At 41.4% G+C, this 19,406-nt stretch overlaps 1 protein-coding gene across 17 annotated transcripts in view; it reads left to right on the top strand.

Annotated features, from left to right (window-relative positions):
• The first annotated feature begins 164 nt into the window (after positions 1-164).
• Positions 165-19,406, top strand: part of LOC101003154 (ankyrin repeat and KH domain-containing protein 1) — a 140,988-nt gene continuing 121,746 nt past the window's right edge. For 14 of the 17 annotated variants that reach the window (XR_002522773.1, XM_021939732.1, XM_021939735.1 and 11 more), the window contains exon 1: positions 181-622. Coding sequence is in view for 16 of the 17 variants with exons in the window: in XM_021939732.1 (XP_021795424.1) it covers positions 329-622 (294 nt within the window). In the remaining variant the exon portion in view is untranslated. Of the gene's footprint in view, positions 623-19,406 lie in introns of all 17 variants that reach the window. The other 3 variants (XM_021939730.1, XM_021939746.1, XM_021939739.2) reach the window with 2 other exon arrangements.

Consider the following 19,406-nt stretch of genomic DNA (forward strand, 5'->3'; position numbering starts at 1 on the left):
GCTCGTGAAGGGTGGGAGGCGGGTGTTCGCAACCGCCCAGGCCTGCGCGGGTCAACGCAGCTTGGCGGCTGCGAGCCAGCAAGCGGCGCGTGACGAAGAGCCTGAGCGACGGGTCACTTTGGCCAATGATCTGCAGCCGCCAGGGTATTGCAGCCAGTGGCGAGTCTCGGGGGCGGGAGGCAGCAGGTTAGGCAGTGAGAAGTTAGTGGCGCTGCTGGGACGGGGGAAAGGAGACGCTTCTTCCTCTTGCTGCTCCTCTCGTTCCCGGGATCAGCGGCAGCGGTGGCCGCAAGTGGGTCGGCACCGTCTCCGGCTCCGCGTGCGAACAATGCTGACTGATGGCGGAGGCGGCGGCACCTCCATTGAGGAGGACCTGGACTCTGTGGCTCCGCGATCCGCCCCAGCTGGGGCCTCGGAGCCGCCTCCGCCGGGAGGGGTCGGTCTGGGGATCCGCACCGTGAGGCTCTTTGGGGAGGCCGGGCCAGCGCCGGGAGTCGGCGGCGGCGGCGCCAGCGGTGCCGGCGGAGGGGACGCTGCGCTGGATTTCAAATTGGCGGCTGCCGTGCTGAGGACCGGGGGTGGAGGTGGTGCCTCTGGCAGTGACGAGGACGAAGTGTCCGAGGTAAGGCTCCGGGACCCTCGCCTCCCACACAGTGTGAGGCGTGAATTCTCTTTGGGTCGGCTCTGGGCCGGCGCCATCCTCCCGCTTCCCTGACGGAGTCCTGTGACAGCGGTCAGCTCCATGGCGGCGGTGGCTGCGGTGAGGGCCTAGTGAGCCCTCAGTTTACTCTTCAGCTCGATCGGGACAGGTTCCCGTCACCATCCGTAGACCCACAATAGGGAGTCCTTTGGTCTCTGAGCTTCGCGCGGGAAGAGGGACTCCTCAGGCTGCCTCCCGCCCACCCTGCTTTGGAGTTGGGGGGGGCGGGGTCTTGCCAGAGTCCCTGCCCTTGGTACTGAGAGAGACAAACAGAGACAGAGACAGAGCTGGTGCAAAGATCGTTTCTCTTCTTTGCCTCTCCTCAGTTGAGGGATACGTTTATTTGCCTTCTGCCTTGTGTGTGTCTTACCTGTGTGCTTAAAGAGGGTTCTTATTTTCCCTCTTCAGTTTGAGACAGGTTTGAGTGTTAGGGATCTCTAGGCTTTTACCCTGAAAAATCACGTGACTCCTCCTTCTGGGACCTTTTGTGAAGTTAGACAGGAAAAGGAAGTTCCAAGGCATCCCTGAGCTTCGGAATAGCTGGGTAGCTGAACTCGGAGGTTTTAGGCTTGGAGAAGGTGAGGCAACCTATGGAAACCTCTTCTTTTTTTTTGAGATGGAGTTTCGCTCTTGTTGTCCACGCTGGAGTACAATGGCGCGATCTCAGCTCACTGCATCCTCCGCCTCCCGGGTTCAAGCGATTCTCCTGCCTCAGCCTCTCGAGTAGCTGGGATTACAGGCGTGCGCCACCATGCCCATTTAATTTTGTGTTTTTAGTAGAGACAGGGTTTCACCATGTTGATCAGGCTGGTCTGGAACTCCTGACCTCAGGTGATCCGCCCGCCTCGGCCTCCCAAAGTGCTGAGATTACAGGCATGAGCCACCGTGCCCGGCTGGACACCTCTGCCTTTGCAGTGAAGTCCTTCATTTCTTTAGCTCTTCTGTGTGTACTCTTATGTGTACACATTTTTAGGTCTGAGCAACCTGGGGTGATAGGCATTAACTTCTTTTGGGCTCTGGGGAAAAAGGGGCGGTTTTTGCTGTTGTTGTTGTTGTTTTATTTTGTTTTGTTTTGAGATGGAGTTTCGCTCGGTCGCCAGGCTGGAGTGCAGTGGCGCGATCTGGGCTCACTGCAACCTCCGCCTCCCGGGTTCAAGCGATTCCCCTGCCTTAGCCTCCCTAGTAGCTGGGACTACAGGCGCGTGCCACCACTCCCGGCCATTATTTTTTTAGTAGAGACGGGGTTTCACCATGTTGTCCAGGATGGTCTCGATTTCCTGACCTTGTGATCCCAAGGGGCGGTATTTTATGTGTATACTTTTTTCTGTTGACTGTGGCTTGCGTAGAGTACTGTACCGTGATTGTTTTAAGTGCTCAGAGTATTTCTTCTATTTTGGTTCTGAGGTGCCTGATTTGTCACCTGTGACCAGGTATTTTTAACCTCTGGTCTTAGTGTTAAAGTACAGAAATTTCTCTGTGTGTACTAACAATCCTGGCTCTTGGATTTGAGAGGAATAAGGAGAAATTATTTGTGGGTTACAGACTGCAGTTAGTATACTGTCTTATTCTAGGTCTGAACAGGATTTTATTTAATATTTAAAACCTTAATACATTCTGACCCTAACATTTTGCTTTGGAAAAAAAAGTGTATATGGGTTATAAGGCGGGTAGTCCCTTGAATGTCCACATCTTTGAATTTCACTGTAAGGGAAATAACTTCTAAGCCAAGGTGAGAGAAATGTTTTATTTGAGTAGGCAGTTATGGGGAGAGACTCTGGAGCATCCCTACTCTTGGTTTTGTGGAAGGCTTTATTTTATCCTTTCAGTGAATTGAGAGATTAAGCTAGCACACAGAACTTTTTAGCTAGAAAATGAAGTATGGGGGATATCCTTAGACTAAAGTTAGAGCTTATATTTCTTTGAAACTTGTAAATGAGAATCTGAAAGAGTTTGCTTTGGTCTAAATGTTATCACATTTAGCCCTTGATTTTCTTGACCATTTGTATGTAATTGTCCTGAGTGAGATGAAAGGTCACTCATTTGCCTTTTTTAATTTAATTTTTTTTTTTTTTTTGAGACTATGTCCTGCTCTTGTCGCCCAGGCTGGACTGCAGTGGCTTGATCTCGGCTCACTGCAGCCTCTGCCTCCCTGGTTCAAGTGATTCTCCTGCCTCAGCCTCCCTAGTAACTGGGATTCTAGGAACCTGCTACTACGACCGGCTAATTTTTTTTTTATTTTTAGTAGAGACGAGGTTTTACCATGTTGGCCAGGTTGGTCTCAAACTCCTGACCTCAGGTGATCGCCCTCCCAGAGTGCTGGGATTACAAGCAGGAGCCACCACGCCTGGCCTTAATTTTTTTTTTTTTTTTTTTTTTGAGACAGAGTTTGCTATATTGTCCAGGCTAGCCTCAAACTCCTGGGCTCAAGTGGTCTTCCTGCCTCAGCCTTCGAAGTAGCTGGGACTATAGGCACACGCCACTGTGCCTGGCAACCATTTGCTTTTTTATAAGTAATAGTCTTAAATTTCTAAACAGGTAGAGCACTAGTGTGCCCCCAAAGTCATAAGTTTCTCTGTCTCTCTCTTTCTGTGTGTGTGTGTATAATTGTCTTTGGAATCCCCATACCATGTGATTAAAGCTATTGGCAGAATCCATGCCTTTTGTATTTTTGAATCTTATTGTACAAGTCATGTGTTGGTGATTCCTACACCCATTCAGTGGTGGCTAATGTTAGAAGAACCCCATATTCTCCTGTTTACTTATGTTTTCTGTGCCTAAAAGGATTTAGAGGTTAAGAGTACATGTAGGCCTCATTTTTGGAATGGAAGTTTCTAGGAAACCCACTTTAGCCTAATCTAAGATGATGCTTCGTGAATGTATAGATGTTTTCTTAATCTGTGTAGACAGGAAATTTTTTGGGGTCCTGTTTCTCCCATATCACAAAGAGGAAATTCTTGGAGTATCTAGTCTCTGTAGTATGTGTGGTAGAGTATAGTATATGCCTTTGTGAACAAAATGACCTGTTTTGGCCAAGCAAAAATTTTCCCTTTTCTTTTTCTGTCTTAACAAGATGAGCTGTCTTCTTTTATTATTATTGCCTTTGAATTTTCAGTGTGAAAAGGTAACAATGTTCTTCAAAAAATACTCATGTAATTGGCATTTGATGAATAATACTAAAATCCTCAGTCTCATCTTTCCTAAATATTTTGTTTATTTTATTATTTTTATTTTTTGAGACAGGGTCTCACTCTGTCACCCAGGCTGGAGTGCAGTGGCACGATCTTGGCTTACTGCAACCTCCGCCTCCTGGGTTCAAGCGATTCTTCTGCCTCACCCTCCTGAGTAGCTGGGATTACAGGCATCCACCACCACACCCAGGTAATTTTTATATTTTTGGTAGAGATGGCGTTTTGTCACGTTGGCCAGGCTGGTTTCAAATTCCTGGCCTCAAGTGATTCTCCCACCTTGGGCTCCCAAAGTATTGGCATTACAGGCGTGAGCCACCGTGCCCGGCCTTCATTTTTCCTAGATATTTTAAAACCACCAGGCATGGTGGCTCACGCCTGTATTCACAGCACTTTGGGAGGCCGAAGCAGGTGGATCACCTGAGGTCAGGAGTTGGAGACCAGCCTGGCCAACATGGCAAAATTCTGTCTCTATTAAAACAAAAAAGTAACCGGGCTTGGTGGAGGGCACCTGTAATCTGAGTTACTCGAGAGGCTGAAGGAGGAGAAGCGCTCGAACCCAGGAGACAGAGGTTGCAGTGAGCCGAGATCATGCCACTGCACTCCAGCCAGGGTGACAGAGACTCTGTCTCAAAAAAAAAAATAAATAAATAAAATAATAATAATAATAATAATAATAATTAAATAAATACATATTTTAGAACCAAGTACCTAGACATCCAGAAAGATGATGAATTGGTGTGTAGTTTGGGAGTGGAGTTTGTCTGGTTCCTCAAATGGGGCAGGATTAGGTGAGAAATAAGAAATGTGGAGACGTAGTATTTTTGCTCTAGAATTAGTTGGTCTTCTACATTTTGTGTGCAGAGGAGTAGACACTCTAAGGACCTCTTTATATTTAATATCAGAGCCAAGAGCTGAGAAAAAACAAGCTGCTCTTTCTTGCTGCACAAGCAAAAGACCTTTTGGTTAAAGGAATGGACTCACATCTTTCAGTTCTTTTTTTTTTTCTTTTTTTTGAGATGGAGTCTTGTGGCCCAGGCTGGCACCATCTCAGCTCACTGCAACCTCTGCTTCCTAGGTTCAAGCGATTCTCCTGCCTCAGCCTCTGGAGTAGTGAGATTACAGGTGTGTGCCACTATGCCTGGCCAATTTTTCTATTTTTAGTAGAGACGGAGGTTTCACCATATTGGCCAGGCTGGTCTTGAACTCCTGACCTCAGGTGATCTGCTCCCCTAGCTCTCCCAAAGTGCTGGGACTACAGGCGTGAGCCACCTGCCGGGCCCTTTTGTTATTTTAAACATTGGGGTAAATACCTGTTTTGTATTTCTTCAGGCATTCTTAGCATGTTTCTTAGCTCTCTAAGGCCTTGATTAGAAGAGTTAGCACTGCATTGAATCCTATTGAGAAATGTACCCATGTTCAGAATAGAGATCAGGTTAAAAATTTCTTAAAAATCACTTTAGGCCTGGTGCAGTGCCTAACACCTGTAATCCCAGCACTTTGGGAGGCTGAGGTGGGTGGATCACGAGATCAGGAGTTCGAGACCAGCCTGACCAACATGGTGAAACCCCGTTTCTACTAAAAAACAAAAATTAGGTGGGTATGGTGGCGCACTCCTGCAATCTCAGCCTACTCAGGAGGCTGAGGCAGGAGAATTGCTTGAACCTGGGAGGCAGAAGTTGCAGTGAGCTGAGATCGTGCCACTGCACTCCAGCCGGGACGACAGAGTGAGACTCCATCTCAAAAAAAAAAAAAAAAAAAACACTTTAAAAAATGGCTTTTATTTTAAATATTTATTTATTTACTTTTTTTTTGAGATTAGGACTACAGGTGTGAGCCACTACACCCAGCCTATTTTTATTTATTTATTTATTTTTAGAGATGGGCTTTTGCTCTGTCACCCAGGCTGGAATGCAGTGGCACAATCATAGCTGACTGCAACCTCGAATTACTGGGCTCAAGCAATCCTGCTGCCTCAGCCTCCCACAAAGCTAGGTCTAACTAGAGGTGTACTCCACCACTCCAGCTAATTAAAAAAAAAAAAAGTGTTGCCCAGGCTAGTCTTGAACTACTGGCCTCAAGGGATCCTTCTGCCTTGGCCTCCAAAAATGCAGAGATTACTTTGTAAGCCACGGTGCCTGACCAAAAAACCAATTTTTAAATGTTAATTTTAGAATTGTGGTCTTTTAATTTTTTTAGCAAATCGAAAGAAAAATACAATTTCTAAAGAAAAGATTGTGTGAGACATGGTTTTTAATTTTTGTCATAAGAATGAATGTGTGTGTATGCATGTGTGTTTGTGACAGCCTCCTTTAAAATTTATTTACAAAAGTGGCCGGGCGCAGTGGCTCATGCCTATAATCCCACCACTTTGGGAGGCCAAGGCAGATGGATCATCCGAGGTCAGGAGTTTGAGAACAGCTTGGCCAACATGGTGAAAGCCTGTCTCTGCTAAAAATACAAAAATTAGCCAGGCGTGGTGGCAGGCGCCTGTAATACCAGCCACTCCAGAGGCTGAGGCAGGAGAATCGCTTGAACCCGGGAGACGGAGGCTGCAGTCAGCCAAGATCACACCACTGCATTCCAGTCTGGGGGACAGAGCAAGACTCCATCTCAAAAAATTAGAAAATAATAAAATTATTACAAGATAGTCACTTGTTGAAAAACTCAACAATATGGATAGTAGATATAAGGTAAAAAGTAAAAGTGCTTCTTCCCACCCCCATTAATTCTTCAAATTCTACCCTTAAAGGTAACCAATATTAAAATTTTTCGTTCAGTAAATTTTCTAGGCTTATATTTCTATGTATGTGTGTATATATGTTCATACACACATACTTTAAAGGCATATCAAATTTAAAAGTGTAGCTTTATATCACACTGAGGTTTTTTTCTTGAGGAAGGCGTATATAATTTTACAATTATATAAAAGCACATAGATTGTATTTAGCTCTGAAAATACAGCACAAGCTTTGTAGAGATTCCTTTTTCCCTGAAAATTACTTTTTTTTTTTTTTTTTTTTAAACGGAGTCTCGCTCTGTCACCCAGGCTGGAGTGCAGTGGCACGATCCTGGCTCACTGCAAGCTCCGCTCCTGGGTTCACGCCATTATTCTCCTGCCTCAGCCTCCCGAGTAGCTGGGACTACAGGTGCCCGCCATCACGCCCGGCTACATTTTTAGTAGAGACGGGGTTTCACCATGTTGGCCAGGATGGTCTCGATCTTCTGACCTTGGGATCCACCCGCCCCGGCCTCCCAAATCGCTAGGATTACAGGCGTGAGCCACTGCGCCCGGCCTAAAATTTCTTTTAACGTCAAAAGCAAAAACCATACAGAAATCCCATCCTGATTTTCTCCAGTAGGTAAGGAGTTGGGTCATATCCTTTAAGATTGCTTATGATCTATATATAACCTATTTTAAATTTTTAATTAATTTTTTTTTTTTTTACTATTATGTTTTTTGAGAGATGGGAGTCTCACTTTTTTGCCCAGGCTGGCTGTTGCCCTGGCTACACAGTGCAGTGGCATGGTCATAACTCTCTGTGGTCTCCAACCCCTGGGCTCAAGCAATCCTTCTGCTTCAGCCTCCCAAGTAGTCAGGACTACAGGACTACAGGGGACTATAGGTGTGCACCACCATACTTGGCTAATATGATCTATAATCTAGAGCAGGGTTTCTCAAGAGCAACATATAGATATTCTGGGACAGAGAATTCTTTGTTGTGAGGGGCTCTCCTGTGCATTAGAAGCATCCCTGGCCTCTACCCACTAGATGCCTACTATAGTAGAACCACTAGATGTTCTACTATAGTAGAACCCGATTATAACCGATTATGATAGCCAAAAATAGTTCAGATGTTGCCAAATGTCTCCTGGGGACAAAATCACTGCTGGTTGAGAGCCACTGGTCTAGAGGCCACTCTTGTCAGGAATGGTAGTTTTGTTATAAATACTCTGTATTCAAACTTAAGGTAAACAAGGTGAGTCACTGCTTTTAATAGCATCTCAGGGCTTACACTTATAACCTGAACAAGGAGAAATAGAAGGTACTGAAAGGTTTAATATAAAACTAGTGTGTACTGCTGTAATTTTCTATGGTAAATGTATCATTTTGGGGAACTTTCACTTAAAATATATTATTTTTCAAAAAGTTCAGTTGTCCATGAAAATGAATTTTTAAAAAACTTTTATGGGGACTTCCAGTTTGTTCAAGGTAGAAATGCTTTATTCCATAAATTATCATTTGTAGTGATAACATAGGAAATATAACTTTGTATTCTAGTGGGCTAATTTTGGAGACTTTGGAAATGTTTATTGAATAAAAAGTTATATGTTATTACTGTAACTTTTTTTTTCTTTTGAGTCGGAGGAGCCTTGCTCTGTCACCTAGGCTGGAGTGCAGTGTGGCATGATCTCAGCTCACTGCAACCTCCACCTCCCAGGTTCAAGCAATTTTCCTGCCTCAGCCTCCTGAGCAGCTGGGACTACAGGCGCATGCCACCACGCTTGGCTAATTTTTTGTATTTTTAGTAGAGACGGTATTTCACTGTGTTAGCCAGGATCGTCTTGATCTCCTGGCCTTGTCATCTGCCCGCCTCGGCCTCCCAAAGTGCTGGGATTACAGGCGTGAGCCACCGTGCCCGGCCACAATTTTTTTGTATATTGCACAAATATCAAGCTTTCACAAGCTTCATTATGTAAAGTCTTAAGACTTTACATATAAAATGATACATTGATAAGTATATTTATGTGAATGGTGGAGTTGATACAGAGTTGATTAGTATGGGTGGAGGAAAACTTTTTGGAAAACTTTAAGTATGAGAGGTTTATGTTGTTATTATTTAGTATATTTTCAATAGATAATGACATTCATATAGTTCATAAGTCAAAGTGATATAAGGGCAGATACAGTGAAGTCTCCATCTCACCCCTGCTCCCACATATCTTGCTCTTTATACTTTTAATAAAAGTATTATATAGCCTTTCAGAATTTCTTTATGAAAATACAAGTATGTGTATTTTCCCTATTTTTACACAGATGGTAAGATGCTACTCCTGTGAAATTTTTAAATGGTAAATTTGAGAGGGATTTAGACTTTTTAAAAAAATTAAAGTGATAAATTACGTTATGAGTGAAGGATGGAGGTGAGTTTAAGCACATTCCTTTCTGAGTCTATTTGTTAGTAGAGTGCTGATTGACTAGATGAACTCAAAATCATTTCTGGCCTTCTGATTCGGTGATCACTAATACAAATAAAATATGTTACTTTAAAGAAAAGCAAATCAGTTTTAAACAGTTTTAGCCTTGAATTGGCAAGTAAGCAAAATAAATGACAAGTTTACCAAAATTTTTTTTGGCTAAATATACTTTCTCAGAACCAAAGTTGTAATAAATAAAATCAATTCTTTTTTTAAACCCACTATAAAGGAACTGTTTCAATGTATCTGTCTTCACAGACCTTATTGATCACATTTCCCTCTCCTATTGCTTGTCTGTAGAGTCATAGAATCTTGGTGATAATCCTATCTCATCTCATTTTTAGGTAACTGCTACCATTTATTGAATGCTTATTATATGCCAGTACCGTACTAGATACTTTCGTTATTTTATTTAATCGTTTCATCACCCCTTTGAGGTAGGTATTATCTACATTTTTATAGATGAATAAGTGTAGGTTCAGAGAGTTTTTACAGTAATGAATCTAAAAAACAAAAGAAATGGTTAAAATTTTATATGGCTAGTGACTGGTAAAGGTGGGATTTGAATGTGATACTGAGTTCAGAGCCCATACTGTGTTATTTTGCTTCAAATTAGGAAATATGCAGTTTTTGGTTACTAAATGCTGTTTTTTAAATAAATCATTGTTTAGTTCCTATTGAAATTTTCACAGATGTAAAGTAAAATGGAGAAAATAAGCAGGATGTAGTGAATTTCTAATGAAGCTATTTTTTTCCACTTTTTCCTACTTTGACAAATACTCTTCCTACTTTTACAAAATGAAGTTTTAAAAATATCTGTACTTGACACATTATCAACTGGAAACTTCAGTCGGGACCCTGGATAAAAGCCTCAGAAGTCTAGGAACTGCTGAGCTAAATGACTTGCCCAGGATCACACAGTTAATGTGTAGCAGTCAAGACTAAAAAATAGGCCATCTGATTCCCATTCTAGTTTTCTTATCTTCTAGATTCTCCTTTCTTCTGATGCGTTATATCAATGAGTTTAATTAGTTGCTTAGAAATGCCTCTTTCAAACTAGTATGGTTTATAATCCATAGTTGATCATGTTGGAAAAGTTTTTTTTTTTTTTTTTTTTTTGGCTGTTCTTTTTGGTTTGTTTGAAATGGAGTCTCACTCTGTTGCCCAGGCTGGAGTGCAATGGTGTAATCTCTGCTCACTGCAACCTCCGCCTCCCAGGTTCAAACAATTCTTCTGCCTCAGCCTCCTGAGTAGCTGGGATTATAGGTGCCCGCCACCATACCAGGCTAATTTTTTTTTGTATTTTTAGTAGAGACAGGGTTTCACCATGTTGGCCAGGCTGGTCTCGAACTGACCTCAGACTATCTGCCCACCTTGGCCTCCCAAAGTGCTGGCATTATAGGCTTGAGCCACCGTGCCCCTTTTTATTTTTAATTTTTTGAGACAGGGTCTCCTTCTGTCACCCAAAGTGGAGTGCAGTGGTGCAGGAGTGCAGTGGCGCAGGAGTGCAGTGGCACACGATCACATGGTACAATCACAGCTCAGGCAGCCTTGACCTTCTAGGCTCAAACGATCCTTCCCCTTCAGCCTCCCAAGTGTCTGAGACCACAGGCACACACCACTGTACCCTGCTAATTTTTAAATTAAATTAAGTTAATTTATTTTTTCCCGACACACAGTCTTAGTCGCCCAGGCTGGAGTGAAGTGGCAGATCTCGGCTCACTGCAACCTCCGCCTCCCAGGTTCAGGCAATTCTCCTGCCTTAGCCTCCCAAGTAGCTGGGATTACAGGTGTGTGCCACCATGCCCCACTAATTTTTTGTATTTTTGGTAGAGATGGGGTTTCACCATGTTGACACGGCTGGTCTCAAACTCCTGACCTTGTGATCTGCCCACCTCCCAAAGTGCTACAATTATAGCCATGAGCCACTGTGCCTGCCTCCCAAAGTGCTGTGATTACAGGTGTGAGCCGTGGTGCCCGGCTATTTTTTTTGTGGTGCCCGGCTATTTTTTTTGTAGTTACGAGGTCTCATTATGTTGTCCAGGCTGGTCTTAAACTCCTGGACTCAAGGGATCCTCCTGCAGTGGCCTCCCAAAGGGCCAAGATAACAGGCATGAACTACCACACCCGGCCAGAAAAGTTTTATATTTTTTAATGAAATTACTGTCATGTAGATCAGCATAAGAGAGTATAGGAGGAGCATGATTCTAAAGAAATTTTGTAATGAATTTAATTGGAAAGTTCAGGTCTTTCATTATTCATTTAAAAAGGATTAAGAAATAATTAAAACACTGAAATAGAAAGGCATATGCCTAACTTTGCACCTTTGCCAATATGGGAAACATTTGTTTTACAATATTGTTATATTCTAATTATTTTGTAAAAATTGTAATCTACTTTTCTATTGATAGTTACAGACAGTGCATGGTTCCTGTGAGTAAAGGTCAGTTGACTTATGATGATTGACTAGTTTACCTTTCTTCCTGCCAAGTTTACCTAAACCAGGAAGAAAGTAAGGTTGTGTATAAAAAAATCTGTTGGACTGAAATTTAGCAACTATTTGTGAAAGAGCACATTTTGCTCTTCCTCTGCTGCATAGACTTCTGTTCTCACAAAGTTTTCCCCTTACTGAATAGATACTGTTTTCAGTAGTAGAAAGGATTTTTTTTTAATGTAGATATCCCACTGTATCCTAGTGATTGATTCACCTGTATTAGTATGCAATTTTGAAAAGAGAAAGTCAAGTATACCCCTAGAAATCACCGCTAAGAACCAACTAAGAACCAAAGAGTTAAACAAGAGAACAGTTTATTAAGTTGCCAAGGTAAGTTTGATGTGTTTAAAAGTTTGCAATGAGGACAATTAGACTGAGAACGAGTTTGTTTTTTAGATTTTGGTAAAATATTCATAACATAAAATCTATCATTTTAACCATTTTTTTGTTTTTGTTTTAAAATTGTGGTAGAATATGTATATAAAACATAAATATATAAATGATTTACCATTTTAATCATTTATACTTTAACCACTGTACATGTGTATTAAATGTACAGTTTAGTGGCATTAAGTGTATTTACATTGTTGTGCAACCTTCACCATCAACCATCTCCAGAACTTTTTCATCTTCCAAACTGAAATTCTGTACATGTTAAACAATAATTCTCCCATTCTCCCTTCCCCCAACCCCTAGCAACTACCATTCTGTTTTCTCTCTATGAATTTTACTACTCATATAATTGGAATCATGCAGTATTTGTCCTTCTGTGACTGGCTTTGTTCACTTAGCATAATGTCTTCAGGGTTAATCCAGTTGTTGCTTGTGTCAAAATTTTATTATTTTAAAGTTAAATAAATTCAATTGTGTGTGTATATGTATATGTGGGTGTGTATATATGTACACACACACTCCCCATATTTTATTTATCTGTTCATTTGGGGTTTTTTGTTTGTTTTGTTTTTTTTTGGAGATAGAGTCTTGCTCTGTCACCCAGGCTGGAGTGCAGTGGCATGATCTCGGCTTACTGCAACCTCCACCTCCCAGGTTCAAGTGATTCTCCTGCCTCAGCCTCCCGAGTAGCTGAGACTATAGGAGTGCGCCACCATGCCTGGCTAATTTTTGTATTTTTAGTAGAGATGGGGTTTTGCTATGTAGGCCAGGCTTGTCTCAAACTCCTGACCTCATGTGATCCACCTGCCTCGACCTCCCAAAGTGCTGGGATTACAGATGTGAGCCACTGTGCACGGTCTCTCTGTTCATCTGTTGATGGACACTTGGATTGCTTCCACCATTGGGCTATTATGAATAACACTGTTATGAACATAGTTATGCAAATATCTCTTTGAAGCTTACATTCAATTCTTTTAGGTATATACCCAGAAATGGAATACTGGATCATATGGTAATTCTATTTTTAATTTTTTGAGGAACTGCCATACTGTGTTCTATAGCAGCTATATCATTTGACATTCCTAGCAGCAAAGCACAAGGAAGGGTTTTAATTTCTCCATATTCTAGCCAACAGTTATTTATGTTTGTTTTTTGATAATAGCCATTCTAATGGGTATGAAGTGGTATTTCATTGTGGTTTTGATTTGTATTTTCCTAATTAGTAGTGTTAAGCATCTTTTCGTATGCTTATTGGCCATTTGTGTATCTTTGGTGAAATGTCTATTCAAATCCGTTGTACATTTTTAAAAAAGTTGTATTGCTGATTAGGCATAGTGGCTCACACCTGTAATCCCAGCACTTTGGGAGGCTGAGGCAGGAGGATCACCTGAGCCCAGGAGTTCAAAACCAGCCTGGGCAATATAGGGAACCCCGTCTCTACAAAAAGTAAAAAAAAATAGCCAGGCGGGGTGGCACATGCCTGTAGTCCTAGCTGCTCAATAAGCTGAGGTGGGAGGATTGCTTGGGCCTGGGTGGTTGAGGCTGCAATGAGCTGTGACTGCCACTGCCATTGCACTCCAGCCTGGGTGACAAGAGTGAGACCCTGTCTCAAAAAAAAAAAAAATTATATTGCTTGTTTTTTATTGTTTAGTTTTAGGAATTCTTTATATATTCTGGATATTAATCCCTTATCAGATACGTAATTAACAAATATTTGCCATCATTCTGTGGCTTGTCATTTCATTCTGTTGCTGTAGTGTCCTTTCATGAACAAAAGTTTCTAATTTTGATGAACCTAATTTATCTATTTTTAGTTTTGTTGTATGCTTATGGTGTCATGAAATTATTGCCATATTAATGTCATGAAGATTTTAAGGTGTGGTGGCTCATGCCTGTAATTCCAGCACTTTGGGAGGCTGAGGCAGGTGGATCACAAGGTCAGGAGTTTGAGACCAACCTGACCAACATGGTAAAACCCCATCTCTACTTAAAAATAACAAAAAGTAGCCGGGCATGGTGACGCCTACCTGTAATCCCAGCTACTCAGGAGGCTGAGGCAGGAGAATTGCTTGAACCTGGGAGGCACAGGTTGCAGTGAACTGAGATCTCACCACTGCACTCCAGCCTGGGTGACAGAGCGAGACTTCGTCTCAAGAGAAAATAAGAGTTTTATAGTCTAAGCTTTTACATGTACGCCTTTGATACCTTTTTTGTTTGTTTGTTTGTTTTGAGATGGAGTCTTGCTCTGTCGCCTAGGCTAGAGTGCAGTGGCACAATCTCGGCTCACTGTAACTTCCACCTCCCGAGTTCAAGCGATTCTCCTGCCTCAACCTCCCAAGTAACTAGGATTACAGGTGCGCACCACCACGCCCAGCTAATTTTTGTATTTTTAGTAGATGGGGGTTTACCATGTTGGCCAGGCTGGTCTCGAACTCCTGACCTCAAGTGATCTGCCTGCCACTGTGCCAAGCTGCCTTTGATACATTTTAATTTTTTAAAATTTATTTTTATTTATTTTATTATACTTTAAGTTCTAGGGTACATGTGCACAACATGCAGGTTTGTTACATATGTATACATGTGCCATGTTGGTGTGCTGCACCCATTAACTTGTCATTTAGGTATATCTCCTAATGCTATCCCTCACCCCTCCCCCCCACCCCACGACAGGCCCCAGTGTGTGATGTTCCCCACCCTGTGTCCAAGTGTTCTCATTGTTCAGTTCCCACCTGTGAGTGAGAACATGTGGTGTTTCGTTTTCTGTTCTTGCAATAGTTTGCTCAGAATGATGGTTTCCAGCTTCATCCATGTCCCTACAAAGGACATGAACTCATCCTTTCTTATGGCTGCGTAGTATTCCATGGCGTACATGTGATACATTTTCTTAATCCAGTCTATCATTGATGGACATTTGGGTTGGTTCCAAGTCTTTGCTATTGTGAGTAGTGTCACAGTAAACATACAGGTGCATGTGTCTTTATAGCAGCATAATTTATAATCCTTTGAGTATATACCCAGTAATGGGATGGCTGAGTCAAATGGTTTTTCTAGTTCTAGATCCTTGAGGAATCGCCAAGTTGATTTTTTTTATGGTATAAAGTAGAGGTCCAATTTCATGCTTTTGCTTGTGGATATCCAGGTTTTTTAGCACCATTTGTTAAAGACCATTATTTTCCCATTGAATGGTCTTGGCATCCTCGTCAAAAATCAGTTGACCATATATAGGTGGGTTTACTTTCTTGACTCTCTGATCTGTTCCATTGGTCTATATGTCTGTCTCTTTGCCACTATCCTCTTTTGATTACTGTAGCTTTGTAATAAGTTGGAATTAGGAAGCATTAGTCTTTCAAATTTGTTCATTCTTTTAATTTTTACTTTTTGTTGAGATGAGGTCTTACTATGTTGTCCAGGCAGATCTCAAACTCCTGGCCTCAAGTGATCCTCCCACCTTGGCCTCCTGAAATGCTGGGATTACAAGTGTGAGGCACCATGCCTAACCTGCTCTTCTTTTTTAAGATTATTTTGACTATTCTGGGTCTCTTGAGATCCCATATTAATTTTAGGATTTTTTTTCTTTAATTTCTGCAAAAAGTGCCATTGAGATTCAATAGGGATTGCATTGAATCTGTAGATTGCTTTGGATGAGAAAAACTTTTAGTACAAATTTTATGTAATTGTTTTATTATAATAATTATTAGCAAATCAAAGGACTTGATCTTGACAAAATATTAAAAAGCATCTATGATGGAGAGCCTGCCAGAGCAGTCAACTGATGTTCTCCCTGAAGCCATTGAACCCAAAATAACATGGGATGTTTACTTTGAGTATATGTTTTTGAAATATAATCCTTATTTTTTCCTGATTTGTCCTCGTATTGACTAATTTGTGAGTATTCAGGATATGTCGTATATTGATTAAATGCTAGAAAGAATATTCTTTATCCTTTATATGATTAGATATGGGCTCAGTCTTGGAAAAATTATCTCAGTATGGTATTAAATTTAGATAAATGAACCTGTAGTTATCATAGTTATAAAGGAGCAAATCCCAAAAGGGACAGTAGTGGATACATTCTCTTTTTTAAATTATTATTTAATTTAAAATTTTTTTAATTACTAATTTTAAAATTTTTACATTAAATTTTTTTAAATTAAAAATTTAATTTTTTTTTTTTTTAGGTTTGCATGTTTGTTTATTTTTAGTTTGTTTGAATCAACACCCAAATAAGGTCAATATATTGCAGTTGATTTCTGTGTCCCTCAAGTTTCTTTTAACTTGTAGCTTCTTGCCTGCCTTCCTCTCTCTCCTTCCCTTGCAATGTGTATGTTGAGGAAACTATGTCATTTGTCCCATCAGGATTTTGCTGATGGCGTGCCCCTGTGTTGTTATTTAAAATAGTCCTCCATACCCTCTATTTCTTTTTGTTGTTGTTGTTCTCTTCCATGAACCTTTTTCCCTCTTTTTTTTTAATTAACATTTTTTTAATTAAAAACACTTTTTAATCAAAAATTTAATTTTTAAGTATAGCTGGGACTATAGGTGCATGCCACCATGCCTGGCTAGTTTTTGTATTTTTTGTAGAGATGGGCTTTGCTGTGTTGCCCAGGCTGGTCCTGAACCTCCTGAGCTCAAGCAATCTGCCTGCATCGGCCTCCCAAAGTGCTGGGATTACAGGCATGCACCACTGCACCCAACCCAGTTACTTTTTATTTTGATATAATTTCAAACTTACTAGAAGGTTGCAAGAACAGTACAAGGAACTTTTCCCATATATTGTTTTTTTTTTTTTTGGGACGGAGTCTCGCTCTGTCGTTCAGGCTGGAGTGGAGTGGCGCAATCTTGGCTCACTGCAACCTCTGCCTTCTGGGTTCAAGCAATTCTCCTGCCTTAGCCCCGCGAGCAGCTGGGATTACAGGCACCTGCCACCATGCCTGGTTAGTTTTTTGTATTTTTAGTAGAGATGGAGTTTCACCATGTTGGCCAGGCCGGTCTCAAACTCGCGACCTCAGGCGATCTGCCCTCCTCAGCCTCCCAAAGTGCTGGTGGCGTGAGCCACCAGGTCCGGCCTTACTTTGTTTTATTTTTTTTTTTTTGAGATAGGATCTCACTGTCACCTAACCTGGAGTTAAGTGGCACAATCACGGTTCACTGTAGCCTAAAGCTCCCCAGGCTCAGGTGATCCACTTCAGCCTCCTCAGTAGCTGGGACTACAGATATGCACCACTACACTGGCTAATTTGTTTTTTGTATTTTTTTGTAGAGTCAGGGTTTTGCCATGTTGCCCAGGCTGGTCTCAAATTCCTGAGCTCAAGCAATCCTCCTGTCTTGGCCTCCCAAAGTGTTGGGATTACTGGTGTGAGCCACTACGCCTGGCCCATTGGTTTTTAATATATTCACAAAGTTGTGCGACCATCAACTAACTATTCTAAAACACTTTAATCACTCCCAAAAGAAGTCCTGTACTTCTTAGCAGTCTTTTCCCCTTCTCACCTTCTCCTAGCCCCTCATAATCACTAATCCACTTTCTGTCTGTATTTGCCTAATGTGGGCATTTCGTATAAACAGAATCATATGATATGTGGTTATTTGTGCCTGATTTCTTTCACTTAACGTATTGTTTTCAAGATTTCTACAATATTGTAGCATGTATCAATACTTTTGTTTTGTTTTTGAGACCGAGTCTTGCTCTGTCACTCAGGCTGCAGTGCAGTGGGGCAATCATATCTCACTGCAGCCTCCAGTTCCTGGGCTCAAGTGATTCTTGTGCCTCAGCCTCGCAAATAGCTGGTATTACAGGAGTGTGCTAATACTCCTGGCCAATTTTTGTATTTTTAGTAGAGGCAGAGTTTCACCATGTTGCCCAGGCTGGTCTCAAACTCCTAGCCTCTAGTGATCCACCTGCCTTGGCCTCCCAAAGTGCTAGAGTTACAGGCATGAGCCATCATACCCATCCTACTGCCAATTCTCTGGATACTATTTAACATTCCTACCATCAATGTACAAGAGTTCCATTCTTCTCATCTTCACTAACGTTTGTTATTTTTCTTTTTTCTTTTTTTTATTATAGCTATTCTAGTGAGTGTGAGGTGGTATCTAATTGTGGTTTTGATTTGCATTTCCCTAATGATTAATGATGTTGAGCATCTTTTCATGTGCTTGTTGGTCATGTGTATATCTTTGAAGAAATATCTATTCAAATATTTTTCCTATTGATTGGGGATTTTTTTTTCCCCATAGCTCTTTGTTTGTTTTTTCTTTTTTCTTTTCTTTTTTTTTTTTTTTTTTGTTGTTGTTTTGTTTTGTTTTAGGGAAAAAAATTCTGGATGCTAGTTCCTTAACAGACCTATGATTTGGAAATATTCTTTCTCATTCTGTGAGTTGTCTTCATTTTCTTTCTTTCTTTTTTTTTTTCTTGTTGAAACAGTCTCACTCTGTAACCCAGGCTGGAATGTAGTTGCCCATTCATAGCTCACTGAAGCCGCAAACTCCTGGGCTCAAGTGATCCTCCGACCTCGAAAAGCTTCACAGATAGTTGGGACTGTGGCAGCAATGCCCACTGTGCTGGCTGATTTTTACCCCAATTTTAGCAAGATGGAGTATCAGTGTATTGCCCAGACTGGTCTTGAGGTCGTGAACTCCTAATTTCAAGTGATTCTCTTTTCTTTTTCTCTCTCTCTTTCTCTTTCTTTCTTTCTTTCTTTCTTTCTTTCTTTCTTTCTTTCTTTCTTTCTTTCTTTCTTTCTTTCTTTCTTTCTTTCTCTCTTTCTTTCTTTCTTTCTCTCTGTCTCTCTGTCTCTCTGTCTCTCTCTTTCTCTTTTTCTTTCTCTCTCTCTCTCCTCTCTTGTCTTTTTTTTTTTTTTTGACAGCATCTACCTCTGTTGCCCAGGCTGGAATGTAGTTGCTCCATCATGGCTCACTGCAGCCTCAGCCTCTCAGCCTCAAACAGTTCTCCCCTCAGCCTCCCAAGTAGCTGGATTACAGGTGCACACCACCATGCCCAGCTGATTTTTTACTGTTTGTACAGACAATCTCACCATTTTGCCCAGGCTGGTCTCAAACTCCTGGCCTCAGGCAGTCTTCCCGCCTTGGCCTCTCAAAGTGCTGGGATTACAGGCATGAGCCACCAAACCCAGTCTTGTCTTCACTTTCTTGATTGTGTCACGTGAAGTTTAAAATTTTTGATGATACCCAATTTATATATTTGTCTTTTTGCTTGTGCTCTTGTTGTCATGTCTAAGAAAACCATTGTGTAATCCAAGATGACAAAGATTTATGATTTATGCCTGTTTTCTTCTGAGATTTGTATAGTTTTAGCTCTTACATTTAGGTCTTTGATCCAATTTGAGTTAATTTTTATATATAAGGTGTGAGGTAGAGGTCTAACTTGATTCTTTTGAATGTGCATACCCAGTTTTTTCAGCATAATTTTTTGAAA

The sequence above is a fragment of the Papio anubis genome, chromosome 5, assembly GCF_008728515.1.
Source record: "Papio anubis isolate 15944 chromosome 5, Panubis1.0, whole genome shotgun sequence".
Taxonomy (NCBI): Eukaryota; Metazoa; Chordata; class Mammalia; order Primates; family Cercopithecidae; genus Papio; species Papio anubis.